Genomic DNA, 20,582 nt, shown 5'->3' with positions numbered 1-20,582 from the left:
ACAGGCACTGAACAATTGGTGAGCCATTACAAGGCATTGCCACACCTTCAGAAGTGGTATCCATGGGATTGGACATTAATTAGATAACATCACTGTTATCTAATAACATCTCAGTACCATCACTGAGACAGATGCAAAATAATCCATGACACAATTTTGCAGATTAAATTTTCTCCACACTGCGTCTGTAACATGTTATCCTCAGCCAACATCACTAAAGCACACAATCTTTTATTTCATTTATCTTAGTAATTTTGTTTTGTGAAATCTTGCTGTGTGCAGCAAAAAGGACACAAAGTGATGGAGTAACTCAGTGGGTCAGGCCGGACCTGGTGAGTTACTCCAGCACTTTGCGTCCTTTTTTGTAAACCTGCATCTGCAGTTCCCTGTTTCAACATTGTAATGAGTAAACTTGAAAACAGAAGTGCGATGACACAGCCCCGCCTGACCCCATTCTACACTTGAATCACACAGCACAGGAAGAAGCATTTTGGGCTGACGTTGAACATCTAGCCAAACCGTTGCTAATTTGTGTTTCTCCCATATATAGTTCCTTTACAGGCATTTTCCCAGTGAAAATCTGCTCCCGCTATCCTTTCAGGCAGTGCCTTGTAAATATACATTCTGTGTTCATTTCCCCTCTGGAATTTTGATCAAACAGTCTGCTCTCGATCATTACTGGTGCCATGAATTGATTCAAACTTCTGGGTGTGGATGGAAGATAAATCAACTGAAGATAGTTCCTGTCGGAGAAAACCAAAAACTATGAACTTGCTTTAAAATATAACTCAGTGTTAATGGTTTTATTTTATGCAATTGCAAATGTGAAAATACATTTTACATGATATATATCAAAGTCATCAACAATTAAGTATAAATCTATACATCTTTAAAGTAATTGAAAAAATATTCAAGTTTGCTTTCATATATAACATTTGAATATTTACAGATCACTAACAGATACTCAACTATGAACACTTATCTCCCCCTCAACTAGAAATCCTGGATCTCTTTAAAATAAAAATCATTTTAAGAGACATTGGACATTCTGTTAAATAACTCTGATTATAGTCTTGGTGAGGTACCGGGAGCTCAGGCGCAAACACGTGGCTAGTTTTGGGTCATGTTGGTCGAGGAAGCATTTGAAGAGCTTCTGTAATCAGTTGCCTGCGACTCAAAACTCAGCAATTTATGGGCTCTGGGAGAGCATGGAAGTAAATAAAATGAAGGAAATGGAATGGAGCAGATAATGGAAGTGAGGCTGCTTTGTGGTGTGTATTGATTGTGGTGGAGAATCTCCCAATCTGGAGCCGTATCATCAATTCAATGTTGTCGAACAAAGCAGGCATTCATTGTCCATCCTTAGATGTCCGGTGAAGGCGGTAGATTTTCCTTTGGGAACACTGATGTCTGGGAAGCAGCCTTTGACACCACTGAGTAACTAAATCAGAGCACATTTAAGAATGAATCACATTGAGGTGGAGTCACATAAAGAACCAGTGTGGTGAAAGGATGGCATTTTCCTTTGTTCCACAGCCATTAGTAAATTAATTGAACCGTTGCAAATATCCGGCAGTTCGGGAGTTCCTTTCATCAAAATCAGATTTTAAAAAAATTTCAATTCTCAAATTTCATTGTTGAGATATGAACTCAAATTCTTTGAATCAATATTCCAGTGATATAACTATTATGTTCCTATTCCCTGGATTGTTCTCGATGGACACTCCAGGTTTAACAATAGATTTCTGCTATTAGGTCTCAGGTCTCAGCTACCTGTGACTCGAGCCGCCTGCAACAGACTGGTGGTGTTGCCTGGGCTCAAGTGCAGCTCTCTTTTTAATACAACACCCTCAGCAACAAGCGTGATGTGCTGAACAGCACAAGGAAAATAGTCTGAAATGTTCCCCCTATAAAAGGTGGCCGACATGAAGTTTACTTTAAAATCTTGCTTCTTCTCTTGTTAAAATTAAACTTTGTTCTGCGACAGACCTGGAAAAAGTGAAGAACACTGTTTTACCAAACAAGGACGGTCCATGGTTGCAGTTACATTTGTTGTTTGACCACCACACTCAAGTGTGCCAAATATCTGAGATCACCAGAATCTCCCAGTTTCCTGAACAATATGCCAGCCAGTCACTAAATCTAAATCCCAGGACACCCATAGTGCAGGAGCATCTTCTCCATGGAGAGAGCACCAACTCAAAAGTAGTAGGGGTTGGTTAGTGAAAATTGGTGTCGTCATTGAAGCTCTTTGACTGCTCGACACTTTGGATCTTGGTCCAGGTCAAATCCCCTTATGGAAAATTGCTTGCACTTTTAAGGAGAACAGCCTTGAGTTTCAAAGGTAAAAATGTAGTCAAAGGCATTAATAATAAATCATGGATTCGGCAGGATAGAAATAATTTCTCTGTGACTGACGCCTCTCTTCCCCCCCCCCCCCCCCCCCCCCCCCCCACACACTCCCCATCACCCACCCACAACCTGCACGCTTTTTCCACCCAAGCCATTCAACTGGCGCAAACAGTGGTATTCCCATCACACGTGGGATCGCAGTCCTAAAAAAACACGTGGTAATTGAATGAGGCCGTGGTGAGGAAAAGCATTAAGGATTGGCAAGGTGAGGAAACACAGTGCCAAGGGTACTCTCTTGATCACTAAATAATGCCCCTGTCCCACTTAGGAAACCTGAACGGAAACCTCTGGAGACTTTGCGCCCCACCCAAGGTTTCCGTGCGGTTCCCGGAGGTTGCAGGTAGTGGAGCAGGTAGGGAGACTGACAAAAACCTCCAGGAACCGCACGGAAACCTTGGGTGGGGCGCAATATCTCCAGAGGTTTCCGTTCAGGTTTCCTAAGTGGGACAGGGGCATAAGATCATTCTGCACAAATGCCAGCACTTGGACAGGTAAACACGGGGCTGTGTGCGAGAGGTGGGGGTGCAGGTGGGGCTGTGAGGTTAGCAAAGGAAGTCATGCATTTCTATAGTATCTTACAATGACTTGACCTTGCAGAATGCTTCCGCTTCCAAAACAGCACTTGCAAGCGTAGTCACTGTAGGAAGTACAGCAGCAAACCATCAGATTGTTTGTTTTAGTGACGTTAGTTGAGGGAAAACAAATATTGCCCCTTCACTCAGCCAGGAACACCTCCTTTCTTTAAAATAGTAGACTCTTTTACATGGATTTGAAAGGGCAGGGAACAAAAGCAATTACAATTTAACTTCTTATCCAAATCCCAATTCCTCCTCATTGCTGTTTGGGAGATAATGAAGTAGCCCATTAGTGGCTTCTCTGACAATGCAGATTCCCATGTTACTGCACTGGGTTAAGTCTCAGGAGTGGGATGTGAACTTCTCGGTACTATAAACTGAGGCAGGGCTCATGAGGGAGCTGGAGGGGAAGATGATGCTTGGTCATGGGACTATTGTTTCTTTAATATAAAGGACAACAAACTGCTGAGTCAGGTACCTTCAGTCTTCAGGAAACCCTTGCTGACTCGGCCTCTTCAGTCAGACTCAGCACCTCACCATTGAACTTCCTCATTTCCATACTGTTAAAAGAATACAGAGGGAAGGTAAGGGAGGAGGAGCTCGAGAGGATCAGCCCGTGATCTGTGTCATTGGTAGTTTAGACTCAAGGACCAGGATGCGGGGCCCAGTAAGTTCACGGACATGAAATAAGAACAATATAGGATAGAAAGGAACTGCAGATGCTGTTGTAAGCCGAAGATAGACACAAAATGCTGGAGTAGCTCAGCGGGGCAGGCAGCATTATGCCGCCTGTCCCGCTAAGTTACTCCAACATTTTGTGTCTATCCATGATTCAATGATCCATGATCTACCTTGGGTCTCAATTTTCCATTGCCAGATCCACATGGACTTCAATTCTTGATCTTTCATAGATGTATCTACACCTATCTTAATTGCTTCTAATGATCCAGCCTCCACTATTCATTGGGCTCAGGAATGCACTGCCTTCTGAGAGACGAGAGAAACCCACCTTGGTTTTTAAATGACCATCCCCTTATCTTGTCCTGCCACTTGAGACCCATCGACTCATGAAAACATATGACCCGTCATGCCCCAATAAGGCCTTATACATATGTTTCAATAAGATCACCCTATCATTCTTCTAAACTCCAAAGAATACAGACCTAAATCTGGGACATCTTTTTAAGTGATGGCATGTGGAGGACACCCAACAACTGAGTATTAGTCCACACCGAGACTGAACCACAAAACATTGGCCGATCTTTATGCTGGTGATTCTTGCCCATTGGTTTGTCGAGTTTTAACACAGCAGTTGGAATGGGGCCTTGGTATTTCTGTTCCCTCGTGGATGGGTAAGCAGTGAAGAAATTTGGGAATAAGCAGTGGAAAGAATGGGAACGAGGGGAGGAAGGCGTGGTAGGGTGAGGTGGCAGAAAGAGGGAGGCGGGGAAAGAGTGAAGACAAGAGAACGAGCGAGAGGGAGATTGGGAGAGATAACTGATCTCATATTCTGGCTTAAAGTCCAAAACCAAGTGTGGCTGCTGGGCTGGTGCAGTGGCTGTTGAAAAGTCAAAGCAGGAAGAGCCTTACCTGTAGACTGTGGGGCAGCATGTCCCTCTACAGGGAGGGGCAGAGTGTAGCTCCTTACCCATCTTTGCTCTCGTATCCTCGTTCGTCCCTCCGTAGATCCGCCTCCACCTCTTCCACACTCAAGTCCTCCCTCCTCCTCCTGCAAAGCTGGACCGTGACCATACAGATGACGATCAGGACCACCAGCCCCGTTGCTCCTCCGATCACAATGCCCAAGATCACCATCTCTGAGTAGGTGACTGCAGGGCCGAGAGCAGTGGGAGAAAGACGTCACCAATTTACAGCGAATTCCTTACCACACACAGCTCACGTTCCCAAACTCAATCCCAACCCTCTGGATTTATCAGCATTTAGACGCACCAGTTTTTTTTTTAAAGTATGTTCGTACTATTCGAGGAGGGTCCAGCAAAGATTAAAGACAGACATTCCCAGGATGTTGCACTGTGGTGGTTACATGGACAGATGAGAGACTGGGACTCCTTGCTTTAGTGAAAGCCAAGTGTAGATTTGATGCAAGTATATAAAGTGACAAAGGGCAGAAGCGGGTGTGTGACTGTACATAGAAACATAGAAACATAGAAACATAGAAATTAGGTGCAGGAGTAGGCCATTCGGCCCTTCGAGCCTGCACCGCCATTCAATATGATCATGGCTGATCATCCAACTCAGTATCCCGTACCTGCCTTCTCTCCATACATCAATCATACACATGAAATTAATGGGAAGAAAAATAAGTAACGGGAAAAAAAAAATGTATGCAGAATGTGACAGGAATCTGGAATATGCTATTACCATATGTTAACTAAACAGACTTATCTTAATCAGCTTTAAAGTTATCTCATGTGATTGCTGCCGGCTGGTTTCTCTTGAAACTGTTTAGTTTGTGCTTTACATAGTCCCTAAAACCTTCTTGCATGTCTTATTTTGGTCAAAATGAGACGTGCTTGGAAGTACACCTTAGCCAAGCAATGTTCCTCCATGGAAGGGTTAGGGTTGGCATGACGAGATGAATGGGAGATTCCTTTCACATTCATCTGCTTCCTCCCCCATTACCTCACCGACTGGATACTGATTAATCCCTTTATCTGCTTTTCTTTGCAATGAAGGAAAGCAATAAATTAAAATAACTTGAAATGAACTGTAAACTCAAGCACCTAAAGTTAATAGCAACCCGAGGGGAAACATTTTCACACAGAAGGCGGTGGGTAAATGGCACAAGTTGGAAGAGCAATTAGTTAAGGCAGGTACAATTACAACATTTGGACAGGTACATGGATAGGAAACGTTTAGAGGGACAAAGGTGGACAAATGGGATTAGCTTTGATGGGGCATCTTGTCCGGCATGTTGGGCCAAAGGGCCTGTTTCTATGCCGTATGACACTACGTTACATTGGGATCAGACCCAGGCCACAACACCTTAACACAAACCTTTTTCCACAACTGCAAGTCTGACTTCACCAACGATCAGGTCCACGTCAGGGGGATTCAGCACGGAGCACATGAACGTCCCATTGTCCGTGAAGCGTAGGTCCGTGATGGTAATCGACACATCTTTTTTCCAAATGTTCCCAGACCACACCACCCGTCCCTTAAACCGTCCCCCTGCAGACGCATACGGTTGCTCTTGATAATACATGACCTACGGAGAGAAAGAGAAGGTTATGCACTCAGCGGGCAGTCTGTCCACCAGCACAGTGGAGAGCAAGCTTTGCTCGAGTTGTGTGGACAGACTAAATAGGTTGATATTATTTCGTCTGGTCCAAAGAAAGTTGAGTGATAATCTTATAATGATTTATAAAAGCATGAGAGACATAGATGTTGGATTCTCACAGTCAGGTAGCAGAGTCGAAAAATAGAGGGCGTAATATAAGGTGAGAGGGGGAAGATTTAAAGGGGGCCCAAGAGGCAGGTTTTCGACATAGAGAATGGTGTGTGTATGGAACAAGCTGCCAGAGGAAGTGGTAGGGGTGGGTAGAATTCAACATGAACAAATATTTCAATTGATTTCTGGATTGGAAAGATTTGGAGGGATATTGGACCAAATGCAGGCAAATAGGACAATCTCAGGAAGATGTTTTGTTTGGAGTGTATGAGTTGGGCCAACTGACCTGTTTCCATGTGGTTTAACTTCAATGCTGGCCTTGCCAGAGAATATTCTCAGAAAATGAATAAATAAAAACTTATTTTTCCCTTCAAACCTGTTCATAAAAATTTGAATGGGCCTGTCGTTTCCTTCCACTCCAGGACTTGAACATTATTTCCCCATGTAACAATGGTTTTCCCACCCTAGAGCCATCTAGTATATCCCTTGGTAGACACAAAATGTTGGAGTTACTCAGCGGGTGAGGTAGCATCTCTGGAGAGAAGGAATGGGTGACGTTTCGGGTCGAGACCCTTCTTCAGACTGATGTCAGGGGAGAGGGCGGGACAGAGATAGAATGTAGTCGGAGACAGTATATCCCCTTTATGCCCTTTCTCTTCTGAGATGGTTGTCAATGTGGATAGAATTCCTCAGCTTCTGGATATCCCGCTGCAGAAGTTCACACCCTCTGTGTATGGCTAGACATGAGCACAGTGGCTCGACTATGTGTCGTCTTCCATTGATAACAAGGAGGGGTCTTCACTTCTACAGCGAGTCACTGACCAGGGATCACCGGCTGGAAGTCAGGAGACAGGTCCCTTCCTTTCCCAATTCCCAGGATTTTTGTCCATGTCTGCACTCAGTGCCGTTGACCCACAGCCTGCAGGGGAGAACTGTTCTAGGTCTCTCAGGAGAATTCCACGTTTCTGTGCTCTTTGGGACAGAAACAGACCTGAGGGTCTTACAGACTATATCTACATTTCTATAGCACTTTTCATAACCTCTGGGCTTCCCAAAGTCCATAACCGATGAAGTGCATCTGCTGCACTGTGGCTTTAAAACTATAAACACAGCTGAATTAAATGTCTGTTCTAATTGGGTGTCCCAATGGAGGATTTATTCACAGCAAGGCATCTGTGTTGATAAAACCTCCTTGGAATTTCATGGCGCATAGGGTATTTTGCAAGTAAATGGGTCTGAGCTGCCGTGTGGAATAGAGACACTTGTTGACACTTATATTACAGGCCCACCTCCGATTTTCCGGCACTCTTGGCTCCAGAGCCTTTCGGGATTATCCGTTTTGCCGGGCCAACAGAGGTCACGACCTTGGGAGATGCCGGCCCACAAAGTCGGCCATGGGACTGGATCTGCCGACTCTGGCCAGATCGGAGTTCCGCAGTCTAGGCCTCAGGGGGCAAATGTGACCTGCTGATCGGTGCGGAAGTCCCGATGAGGTCATTATCAAACCCCTTCACCCAACATGGGCACATTTTCTGGGGCAATTCTGTGCCGGGGGTGGGGGAGGTTCGTCCGGATTAAAGGGGGGGGGGGGGGGGGGGAGCGCCAGACCACCAGTTGCCAGAAAATCGGTGTTGGACTTGTATGTAGGACATCTTTTTATTAGCACTAGGCTTGCAATGTTATATTGTTAACATTCCCAGCCTGAGGGGAACATTCCCACCTCTCTCCAACATGCTGGAACTCCCCTCCTGATACTCACAACTTCCTCAGTGCCACCGTTTTCGGGTCGGAAGGACCAAGTGACTGAGGTCTGTTTCCCGACAGGATGGGTGGACTGAAAGGTACACTTCAGCCGGTACTCCGTGCCGTTCCGAGCCTCAACATTGCCTCCTGTGTAGACGCGGACCCCAGCAACATTGCCAATACCTGCATGGGAAACAAATCACTGCCCCTCATCACCATTCAGCAAGGTTAGCAAATGCTCGCTGCGTATAAGGTCACTATTGAAACAGGGTGAGGGTTACTGATTGTACAACTGCACAGAGCCTGTGTGCCCAACATTTACACACTGTTAATGCACTGTGTGAATATTAACTTTACTGAACTTTGCACAGAAACATGGCTCAAATCTCGACTGCCGTCAATACTTCCTTGACATTTTTAAACACAGGCATATCATTTATGCAGAAGTAACCATTTTGCTACACAGGGTACATTGGGCATTTCTTCAGAGGACATGATGCTTCCCCCATTTAGCAGGTGCTGCACAGCTGGAAGGAGCCTCCCTTAGTCTATCTCCAAATATAGCCCATAGCCCAGTCACAAACTCCATCACGCAACTAACCACAGGCACTATTTAGAAACATAATAAAGTCCCCTGTTCTGACTTATTTCTGCTCTCCCACATTGCTGTCTCCTACTCTTTAATTCCCACTTCGAAAAACTGCACAAAAGCAAATATTCTGACAGAATAATGTTCTATTCCATGACAATGTTGGTGGTATTGTTGGCTGTGAAGATGCTTGTCAAAAATTGCAGCAGGGTCTTGATCGGTTGGGCAGGCGGGCTGAGGAATGGTTGAGGGTGTTTAATACAGAGAAGTGCAAGGTGTAGGTATATGGAACGAGCTGCCGAAGAAGGTCGTTGAGGCAGGTACCGTCACAAAGTTTAAAAAAGCTTTTAGACTGGTATAGAGATCGGATAGGATGAGAGGAATATGGGCCAAATGCAAGTAGTTGAGACTAGTGTAGCTGGGGCATGTTGGTTGGCATGGGCAACCGCACTCTGACTCTCTTCAAGAATCATGTGTTTAATTGTCATATGTACCAACGCAGAACAATGAAATTCTTATCAAGTTCCTCATTGTAGGGCCCATAAACAGCAGTAAGATAATCAGCAGACCATGTGCCATTGTGATATTGACTGGTCAAGATAGCGGGGAAATTTCCTCGCACGGCTTCAAGTGCAGAGAGAGCAGCCAGGGCCCTGGTCCAAACCCAGCATCATCCCCTTGACTTCAGCTACCAACAGGCAAGACCCCAGTTTGCAAGCTACTCCCTGAACTGAGACTTATCCAGACTAACAGCTGTTGATACACAAACTATTAATGAGAGATGGAAAGACTGTGATTAATAACTCATTGCAACTCCTCCACCACACAAAAGCACACTTGTTAAACAGGACTGGGTACAGCGCTGGCAGTGATTCGAGCGAACATGATCGAAACAAAAAGCTAGAGTAACTCAGCGGGACAGGCAGCATCTCTGGAGAGAAGGAATGAATGACGTTTCAGGTCGAGATCCTTCTTCAGAACATGAGTTGGCAGACTGGCCTCTCTCCCCCTAAACAATTCAGGTTGGGTAATAAATATTTCCCCAACGACACTGCCCAGATCTCAAGAATGTGAAAAATAAGTCTGAATGTGAAAACAGTTCAATTTAACACAGCAGCCCAATTTATTTCATCTTTGTCTTTTCGAAACTTTTTTTTTGTGGCAAGAACTATCAAGTCAAATCCAAGTGAATCATGGAAGTTTAATTTTCAGCATTGTGGTGTTTTTAGTTTAGATTAGTTTAGTTTAGAGATACAGCGCGGAAACAGGCCCTTTGGTCCACTGAGTCTGCGCCGACCAGCGATCCCCGCACATTAACACCACCCTACACACACTAGGGACAATTTACAATTTTACCAAAGCCAATTAACCTACAACCTGTACGTCTTTGGAGTGTGGGAGGACACTGGAGATCATGGGAAAAACCCACACAGGTTACGGGGAGAACGAACAAACTCCGTACAGCTAACACCCGTAGTCAGGATCGAACCTGGATACTTTCAAGAGAGAGCTCAATAGGGCTCTTAAAGATAACGGAGTCAGGGGATATGGGGAGAAGGCAGGAGTGGACTACTGATTGGGGATGATCAGCCATGATCACATTGAATGGTGGTGCTGGTTCGAAGGGCCGAATGGCCTACTCCTGCACCTATTGTCTATTGTCCTCCATCACTTATCACAATATTTTCGTTTCCTCTTTTGAACCACCCAGTTTTCCTCATCAATGACAGATCCTCCTTCATCCCCAACCCTCAACAGCATGATTACCAGTCCCTTGTCACTTCAATTGATTCCCATTTCTTCCTGAAGTGTATTTTCTTCCATAACCCAAGGATTCCAAATGCCTTAATATTAACTGCAGTTCTTCACTAAAACGCATCGCATTCACTGATCATGTTATTTAGCAATGAGCAACTTGATCAAAGAGTAAATGTGATTTGATACGATATTTTTCCCCTGGAACTCCCCAATTTACACTTGACCATATGGTTCTCTCGCAACCCTGCTCCTATAAACCACACTCTGCAGTATTGTTCTCATTTAAACAATACAAAGTGCTAGAGTAAATCAGCAGGTCAGGCAGAATCCCTGGGGAACATGGATAGGTGACGTTTTTGGTTTCTATATATTGTTCTCATTTAGTTGTATTCCAACCAACCAGTTGTACCCAAGCCATTTTCATTGATGGCCAATCTCCCAGCACCTTCAGTCTGTTATCTGGGACTCATTAACACAAGGTGTGATTGATGTTCAATTTAATCTCAATCTTCAATTCAATTCAATGAACCTATTCAATTCATAGGTTCAATTTAATAGGGTTTAATTAAACATGTGCGAAACAAATACAAAAGATTTGCTGATAGGGCAACTCCACCCGATGTAATTCTGCTCTTGCTGTAAATTCTATGTAATTGCTATTAGTTCTACATTATTGTTTGTTAGTTCCTTACCTCAATAATTTATTCCTCCTCTCTTATTTTCCCCCAAAATGTGTTTTCAACACTTACAAAACTAAGTTAAATCCTGAAAGTCAATCCCGAGCATAGGCACTGTTAACAACCAACACAACATGGTCCCTCACAAGGCTCTTCATGGGTTCAAGGAGTAATCCCAATGCCTTTACATTATTTAACTTTGCAGTTTGTAAAGACAGGTGGACAAAGGTTTTATCAGCAGATGTTTACCTGTAAATTTAACCACCACATTTGTGGTTCCTGACTTCAATCCTGTAGATTCATTGAAAAGAAATGTCAACATGGCAACCATGCCTCATCGATAAAGTTCTCATCTCAGAGTCTGAAAGTTATGTGTTCAAGTCTCACTCTATAGGTTTGAACGCTTCGACATGATACTGGGGGAGTGTTTCACTAAAGGGCAGTCCTCTGCATGACCCCCGAAACAGGTCTTCTTCTCGGGTAGAAGCAAAGGATCTTATTGCACAATTTTGAAGAATGTGCAAGATTTTCTCCCTGCTCTTTTATGCAATATTGATTTCACAATCAACATCACCATAACCGATGACTCAATATTTAAGCGCTGATGACTTGCAGAGCTTGCTGTACTTGCAACGCTATTCAAGAAAACAAGAAAAGACAAGTTATCATGCTCACAAGCTATAACTAGTGGGATGACTCGGGGATCAGTGCCAAGGCTTCAACTCTTTATATTCTGCAAATTAAATGCAAAGGACAATAGTAAAGAATTCAAGTTTCCAAAAGAACAAAGGTAGGTGGTTCTCATGAGGACTAAGAGTCTGCCAAGGAATTAAGTGGGCAGACTTTTGTCAAAAGCTTATAACGTGTGGAGACAGGTTACCCTCATGATAGGATGAAAAGAAAGCAAGAGATTTTTTTAATGATATGAGTTGTAAGTAAAATACATTTGGGGACAGAAGAGAGAGTAGCAACTAATTATTAAGGTTAGTAACTAACAAACAAAAATTTGAAACTAATGACATTTACATTGACTTGTCAGCAATGACAGGGCTGTATAGGGTGTTCAAACCAAACTGGATTTCCATGTGTAAATAACAACACTTAGAATGCAGGAACAGAGGGCAGCTCAGAAGGCAAATAGGATGTTGGCCTTGACAGCACAAATTGAGTAGCAAAGTATTGTTAAACTGCATGGGGCTTTAGTGAGTTTGAATCAAGCATTAGAAGAGGAAATCATGGATTCGCTGAATTAATCCCTGGAAAGAGTGAGTTGTTCTACAGGGAAAGCTTGAGCAGAATCGGCCTAAACTCGGCCTAAAGTTTAAGAATGACTAGTGTTCTCTTAAAAACATTCAAATCCCACAGAGGGACTGGCAAGTTGGCTACTGTGAGGTTGCTTCTCCTACTTTGAGTGGGGGTTGGGAGTAAGATTTGAAGTAGTGGATACAGTTTCAGGATAAGGAATCAGTCACTTAAGACGAATAGAAGGAGGAATGCCATCTCTACATTTCTCTACCCCTCCCCTCCCCTGCCCCAGAAAACTGCAGAGGCCAATTCAATTGAGTTTACTCGAGCCAGATGGATGAATGTTTGGACTGAAGTGAAATTAATTATGGGATCAGCAGGAGAAATGGAGGAGGTCATGAACAGATCAGCTGGGGGCGGTGGTCAAGGGTCACATGGCTGGTCCAGAACTTCAAAGAGATCTGCTTTTAAAGCACTTAGAGACCATCATGGTCCTAAAAGATGTTCTACAATTACTCATCCCACTTGCCCAGATGCCATCATCAGTGATGTACAATTTTGAGCGGCCAAGTCCTTCTCACTGCCTTCCATTGTACAGTCCCACTGCATTGAAGTATTTACTGCTCAAGCACACATTTAATGTTTGCCAAACTAACATTACACTTTCATGTCGTGAGGTTCATCACTTGTCCTTTTCTCTCAAGTGTTATTTGTTCCAGATCAACTGCAAGTCACAAGTGGCCCAAATACCATGGAACTCTGCGTTCTGACCGGTGTCATTACACCAACTCCTTGTTCTCAAATAACATACCCTGCCTAAATCAAGTTGGAGCAACAGCCAATGGTCACACATCCCTTCAAACTTATCCAAAGGCCACTCCTCACAGGAACAGGAGAAGACCCTGCAGTCTCCTACATGTTCGGTCTGGGAGAGAGAGTTGACCAGTTGTCCTTTGTGACTATCGGATAGAAAATCTTAACTACTGGTGCAAACCCACAAATGACAACTTCTCTGTTTAAAATCAAGTGCTTGCACGTCTGAGGTTGGTCCAGTGAAATACAATAAATAACCACAATTATCCACTCATGTTACTATTGTGAGATATTTTCAACCAAGGGCAATATCTTTGTTGCTTAACACCCATTCTGGAAGAATGTGGGACAAGGCTATGAATCACATATACAGATGGTGATGAACAAGACCACAAGGCTGTTGATAGCATCTGTGGTGGTACAGTGGTGCAGCTAGTAAGACCAGTGGTGAAGCTAGCTGCTTCATAGCGCTAGTGACTCAGGTTCAATCCTAGCCTTGGGTTCTGCCTGTGTGGGGTTTGCAAGTTCTTCCTGTGTCCGTGTGGATGCTCCGGTTTCCACCCATATTGCAAACTTGTGCAGGTTAGTAGGTTAATTGGCTGCTGTTACAAATTGGCCATAGTGTGCAGCTGAGTGATAGAATCTGGATGAAGTTGATGAGATGAGGATTAGTGTAAATAGATGGTTGATGGTCAGCAAGGACGTGGTGGGTCGAAGGGCCTGTTTTCATGCTGTATCTCTGTATACTTTTTATCAACTAAGAATGTTTTAGTCAGGTGCATGGATAGGACAGGTTTAGAGGGATATGGAACAAAAGCAAGCAGGTGGGACTAGTGTGGATGGGACATGTTGGCCGGTGTGGTCAAGTTGGGCTGAAGGGTCTGTTTCCACACAGTAAGACTCTATGATTCTACAACCAGAAGGTAAGTGCACTGATTAGCCTATTAAACAACACAGTTTCAGTATCAGTATATCTTTATTGTCATTTTCCTGAGTACTCACATACCCAGAGGAAACAAAAAAACGTTGCTCAACCAGTGTCCATTCAGTGTGCAGTACAAATAACAACAAATAACTAGAAATAAAAAACATATATCATGAACAAATTAAATTAAACACTCTACTCTCTACTAAACATCAACAGGCGTTCCGATCGACAGCTGCTGCAGTGTGTCCAGGTTGATGGTTGGTGCGCGATACTTTGGCAGGGGGCTAAGTCCGTTTATCAGTCTTATAGCCTGCGGGAAGAAGCTGAGGAGCATCCTGCTGGTTTTGCAGCTAATGCTCCTGTACCTCTTCCCAGATGGCAGGATGGAGAATATGTGATGCGATGGGTGGTAGGGGTCTTTGATGATGGAGATGGCTCTGTTGATACATCTCTTCCTGTATATGTCCAGCAAGAAAGGGAGTGGAGCACCAATAAACCTACAGTTTAATATGTAGACCATGATCAACAATAAACCATTCTACTGCTGGGATCACATTCAAATGGAATCACACCCTCACTTTATTTGGAACTCACACATCCTCTTCGCAGTCGGAGTACTGGTCTGGTCTTCCTTCCCTGCTCAGGGTTTGAGGTCCCACCAGGGATTGGGTGCATTCAAAATCCATGGGGCATTGCAGAAAAAGCGTTTGATCAGGTGGAATGGATGTATTTATTTAATATAATGGAAAAGTTTCAATTGGGGGATAGATTTTGTAAATGGGTAAGAATTTTATACTCGAATCCTATGGCAAGAATTTTGACTAACCAAATTTTATCAGCCAAATTCAAACTCTCTAGGGGATGCAGACAGGGATGTCCGTTATCACCCTTATTGTTCGCATTGGTGATAGAACCATTGGCGGAAAAAATTAGATCTGAACCTGAAATATATGGCTATAATACTGATACAACAATTAATAAAATTTCTTTATATGCAGATGATGTTTTGATTTACATTACAAAACCGGAAATTAGTATTCCCAACCTGCTAAACATTATAACTAAGTTTGGTGCATTTTCTGGGTATAGGATTAATTGGGATAAAAGCGAGATTATGCCAATAACAGGAATAAATCTAAATACATTACAACAATACCCATTAAAAGTAGTTACAGACAAACTTAAATATTTAGGGATTAACGTAACTAAAACTCATAACTCATTAATAAAATCCAACTATCCTCAACTATTAGATAAACTTAGAAAAAATATTTTATATTGGAAAACACTTCCTATATCCATGATTGGTAGAATAAGTGCCATAAAGATGGTATTTCTACCGCAGTTGTTATATTTGTTTCAGGCTATTCCTTTTTTTCTTCCGAAAACTTTTTTTTAAAAAATTGATAATATTGTCAATAGTTTTATTTGGGATTATAAAAATCACAGAATAAATAAAAAACATCTATGCAAAGCTAAGATAAATGGAGGATTAGCACTTCCAAACTTTTTATATTATTTCTGGGCTGTTCAGATTAAGAATATGAATTTCTGGTGGGTAAATATGGATCATGAACCGACATGGTTAAATATAGAAAAGGAAGACTGTCTACCTTTCAATGTAGGTTCGATAATTTTTGCACCAACGGAAGTACATAAAAAATATTATAAAGACAACCTAATAATATATAATAATAGACGTATTTGGAAACAAATAGTTAAGACTCTACATTTGGATAATCTCTCATTTAGATTACCAATTATGAATAATCCATCGTTTAAACCTGCTATATTAGATGGGGGGTTTAAACAATGGGATGATTTAGGAATTACAAGGATAGAACACCTTTATAGAAAAGGAAAATTTCTTTTATTCCAGGAGTTACAAGATATTTATGGATTGTCTCCACAACATTTGTTTAGGTATTTACAAATTAGAGATTATATTAAATCCAATACACAAGATTATAAAAATAAAGAAGCAGGATTGTTAGACGAACTGTTTAATTTACATCCAAATACAGAAAAATTAATAGCCTATATATATAACATCATTTTGGATAAGGAGAATCCAATAACGGAAACATATCGTCAAGCATGGGAAAATGAAATGGGATTGGCTATAACAAAAGAAAACTGGGAAGAAAGTCTACAACGAATACACCGGTGTTCATTAAACGCCAGACATATACTGATACAATTTAAAGTATTATATAGGTTACACTATTCGAAAACTAAATTAAATAGTATTTTTCCGAATCTCTCCGCTATTTGTGATAAGTGCAAGAAAGCAGAGGCAAATTTAATACATAGTTTCGTTACATGTCCTAAATTGAATTATTACTGGACAGAAATTTTTAAAGTTATTTCTGAAGTCATCAAAGTTAAATTGGACCCTAACCCAAAGCTAATAATATTTGGAATTCCGGATTTACATCTATCACTTACAGTAAATCAAAGAAATTTCTTTGATTACTGTTTGATAATTGGGAAAAAAATCATATTGAAATTTTGGAAGGGAACATTATCCCCCACAACCAAAATGTGGGCAACAGAGATGATGGAGACGTTACATCTGGAAAGAATTAGATTTGTCCTACTGGACAAGTATAATTCTTTTGAACAGATATGGTCTCCATATATACAGTATTTAGAGAAGTAGCTGTTCTTGGCAACACAGCTCGGCGTGCACCCTGCGGGATTTGGTGAGAATAATTCATTTTATATTGGAATTAACATATATGTCTTTATTGATACTATCACTTGTAGTAGTGTTATTAATAATACATATTGTGGTTACTCAAATTTTTTTTTTTTTTTTTTTTTCCGTTTCTCTTTTCTTTCTTATATATAATCAAATTATTATTTAATCACTCTCTTAATGATTTATAACTGTTCTATTCTTTCTCTATCATTATTTCTAAAAAAATAGTAGATAAGTATTACTAGTGTTTTACTTAATGCAAATTGAATTAATTTGATATAAAGTTGTTTGAAGCATTGTAATTGATTATCTTTAATAAAAAAATATATTAAAAAAAAAAAAAAAATCCATGGGGCAGGATGGTGGAGCAGCAGTAGAGTTGCTACCTTACAGTGCTTGCATGTAATTACTGTGTTCGATCCTGATTATGGGTGCTGTCTTTACGGAGTTTACACATTCTCCCATTGACCTACGTGGGTTTCCTCCAAGATCTTCGGTTTCCTCCCACACCTCAAAGACATACAGGTATGTGGGTTAATTGGCTTCGGTACAAGTGTAAATTGTCCCAAGTATGTGTCGGATAGTGTTAATGTGCGGGGATCGCTGGACGGTGCGGACTCAGTGGGCTGAAGGGCCTGTTCCTGCGCTGTATCTCTAAACAAAAAACACTGAGATAAAATGCTTACATTGTGCAGATGCTGGAAGTCTGAAATAAAAAGTGTAAGTGGCAGAACATTACAGCAGATCAGGCAGCATTGGTGGAACAAAAAACTTCAGGTGTGAGAACTTTTCATCGGAGCATGGAGTCTTTCAGGCATTTCTGGTTTTACAACAGTGTTAGTCATAAGGTGTGATGAGATTAGGAATTGGAATCCTCATATTCATTGCTCTACAGGGTGAGGCTTCAGCCTGTGTTTCCACTCATCACACTCACCACAGGCTAACTGCACCATCTCCACCCATTGGCAGTGTCCCAAATAAATCTCAACATCTGTTACTGTCAACTCAATCAGTCAGAAGAAGGGTTCCAACCGGAAACATTGTATATCCGGCGCAGCGGTAGAGTTGCTGCCTTACAGCAAAAATGCAGCGCCGGAGAGCCGGGTTCGATCCCGACTACGGGTGCTGTCTGTACGGAGTTTGTACGTTCTCCTCGTGATCTGTGTGGGTTTTATCCGAGAACTTCGGTTTCCTCCCACACTCCAAAGACGTACAGGTTTGTAGGTTAATTGGCTTGGTAAATGTAAAAAAATGTCCAGTATAAAATTGTCCAGCTGGACTCTTCGGAAGTAAATGACTACAAGGTACAAGGTATTACCCTCCAAAGATGCTGCCTGGCCCGCTGTTAATCCAACGCTTCCCGGTTCGCTCAATCTCACACAGGTGGCTCTGTTCTTCATTCACCCATCTCCACAATAGCCCGACCCCACCACACCACACGGCTTCAATGTCCCCATTAAAACACAAAGCGCTGAATGGAGTAACTCAGCGGGTCAGACGGCATCTCAGGAGGGAAGGGGGAGCGCAGTTTTGGGTCAGGACCCTTCTACGGACTGAGTGACCCGCTGAGTTACTCCAGCACTTTGCGTTTTGCTCACGATCCCAGCATCTGCAATTCATTGTGTCTTCAACTTCGGATCTGAAACATTAACTGATTCTCAAGTTCCCACAAATGCAGAGTGGTTTCAGCAATTTTGTGTGTGTGTGGGGGTGGGGTGTTTTTGTTTTGTTTGTTCTACACTCCACTTTAACTCAGCCAAGTCCTCACATCCAGGAGTAATTAAAACACAAGGGGTATTGAAAAAGGCCATTCAACCTGTCCTGCCATTAACTTGCATCATGGCCGACCCACAATGTAAATCGGTAGGCTGGCTCTCCAGTCTATTGTATGTGAGAACCGAGCAGAGATGGTTGTCCCTATGGAATGCTGCGGACAGGTTTATCTGCAGGACTTTGTACGGCCGAGATTTCAATGCCTTCCACACACAAGTCCAATATTCTGCAACCCTATTCACTGCAAGTTTATATCTGGTAGTGAGTGGGACAGAGTTTAAATGGAACGGGGTTTGATGCTTTGTATTCCAAACGTGTAACAAGACGAAGCATTGAACCTTTAAAACAAAATCACTCTTACGCCCTACATCCCAGCCAACGAAACCTACTGTACAACCTGCCACACCGCGTTTAGAAAAAAACCTTTGATGGTCATTGATTGACCAGGAGACCCTAAATTGTCAGGGATTGAGGGGACGGGGGTGTAGAAGGATTTCCCGAGCAACCGTGTCCCAGTCCGAGACGACTTACCTGCGAGTATCGCCGCCGCTAACACAGTCCACGACAAGATATGGGGCCACATCGACACGTAGATCCACCTTGGCTGTGGGTTTATTATCCTCTGGGTGTAATGTGAACGTCGAGGCGGAGGATAGAGGTCGAGACCGGGAACCTCCGGGCGGGAGAACAAGTCGCGGATCCGGAGCCCAGCAACAAAGGAATGGGAGGCGGGGCAAGTCCCTTAAAACAGCGACACCGATCCTCGCCGAGCAGTTCCAAGAAAGTTTTTTTTTTTTTTAGCTCCATCGCAGTTTTCGAGGATTCCCCGAATTCAAACAATATTTTGTTTGGAAATTTGATGTTGTGTGGCATATATTTACACGACTGGCAAATGTGAATCAGGCAACCGTGTTTTTATTTTAAAGTATAGAAACAAAGAAATGCAGATGCTGGTTTATTGCAAAGATAAGAGACAAAATGTTGCTGCAACTCAGCGGGTCAGGCAGCATCTCTGGAGAAAAAGGATGGGTGACTTTTCGGGTCGAGACCCTTCTTCAGACTGAAAGTAAGGAGGCGGTGAAGCGCTAGAAACGAAAAAATACATGTGAATAAAGTATGTGTGTGTGTGCATATATATTTATTTATAATTGCACTTGCATTTATGGAGCTACTGTCAGGATTTCGGGACTTTTCCAGCACTTTACATCATCTGAGATACTGAACAGTGGCCACCATTATAAACGCGACATCCAATTCACACGGACAATTGTAGGTCAATTACTTGGCCAAACATTAGAGTGCAATGTTCCTTTTTTGTGGTGGATAAACATGTATATTTTGGATATCAGTTTGTAGTTTCCTTCCAACAGCAGCGACGGACAACAGCAACACGAATGCAACAGGGCGAGTGCATTCCCCCCACAGAGAGACGCTTATAGTGGGGCCCTCAGCTATTCCCCATAGGACTGTCCTAAATGCAACACCACCTGGCCTCACCGCAGGAGACTGCGCCTGGAGATCGCCACACCGCGGCGCCAGAGGGCATGTTGTAGCGACTTTAATCTAAAACTGAGACCTTAAATGGAAACAAAACAAACCACAAAGTTATGAGGAATGACTTGTCTGTGGTAGATTGGGAAAATGACATTATAATGTATGACTATGATTTATAATTAGCACAGCGTTTATAACATATATACTTTTTTTGAAAACCCAACAGGAAATTTGATCTACCCATAGCTAACTAAATAAAATAGTAGGTACACAAAAAGGCTGGAGAAACTCAGCGGGTGCAGCAGCATCCATGGAGCGAAGGAAATAGGCAACGTTTCGGGCCGAAACCCTTCTTCAGACTGGAAGGAAATAGGCAACGTTTCGGGCAGAAACCCTTCTTCAGAATGGCTCCATAGATGCTGCTGCACCTGTTGAGTTTTTCCAGCCTTTTTGTGTACC

General features: G+C 42.6%; 1 protein-coding gene across 2 annotated transcripts; it reads right to left on the bottom strand.

Moving 5' to 3' along the window:
• Window positions 1-775: 775 nt before the first annotated feature.
• Window positions 776-19,367, bottom strand: LOC116991376 (myelin protein zero-like protein 2). 2 transcript variants are annotated; one of them, XM_033049984.1, is made up of 6 exons: window positions 19,161-19,367; window positions 8,159-8,325; window positions 6,006-6,216; window positions 4,636-4,816; window positions 3,466-3,547; window positions 776-1,989 (listed from the first exon to the last, which is right to left on the bottom strand). In XM_033049984.1, exons 1-5 carry the CDS (start codon window positions 19,210-19,212, stop codon window positions 3,475-3,477), a joined length of 684 nt encoding a protein of 227 aa, XP_032905875.1. In that variant the 5' UTR covers window positions 19,213-19,367; the 3' UTR covers window positions 776-1,989; window positions 3,466-3,474. The 2 variants fall into 2 exon arrangements, with proteins under 2 accessions (XP_032905875.1, XP_032905874.1); XM_033049983.1 differs by lacking the exon at window positions 3,466-3,547 and having other exon boundaries at window positions 19,161-19,364.
• Between the last annotated feature and the right edge of the window lie 1,215 nt (window positions 19,368-20,582).

This window comes from Amblyraja radiata, chromosome 33 (assembly GCF_010909765.2).
Source record: "Amblyraja radiata isolate CabotCenter1 chromosome 33, sAmbRad1.1.pri, whole genome shotgun sequence".
In the NCBI taxonomy this organism is placed as follows: Eukaryota; Metazoa; Chordata; class Chondrichthyes; order Rajiformes; family Rajidae; genus Amblyraja; species Amblyraja radiata.
The sequence above is the reverse complement of the archived record's forward strand: the minus strand, read 5'-3'. Positions and strand labels throughout refer to the sequence as shown.

What these genes read in the sequence shown, in the direction of transcription:
- LOC116991376 (XM_033049984.1), bottom strand. Translation starts at nt 19,212, where the DNA reads ATGTGGCCCCATATCTTGTCGTGGACTGTGTTAGCGGCGGCGATACTC. An exon ending in AGCGGCGGCGATACTCGCAG is followed by an intron (nt 8,326 to 19,160) that starts GTAAGTCGTCTC and finishes TTTCCCATGCAG; the next exon opens with GTATTGGCAATGTTGCTGGG. An exon ending in ACTTGCAGTTGTGGAAAAAG is followed by an intron (nt 4,817 to 6,005) that starts GTTTGTGTTAAG and finishes TCGGCCCTGCAG; the next exon opens with TCACCTACTCAGAGATGGTG.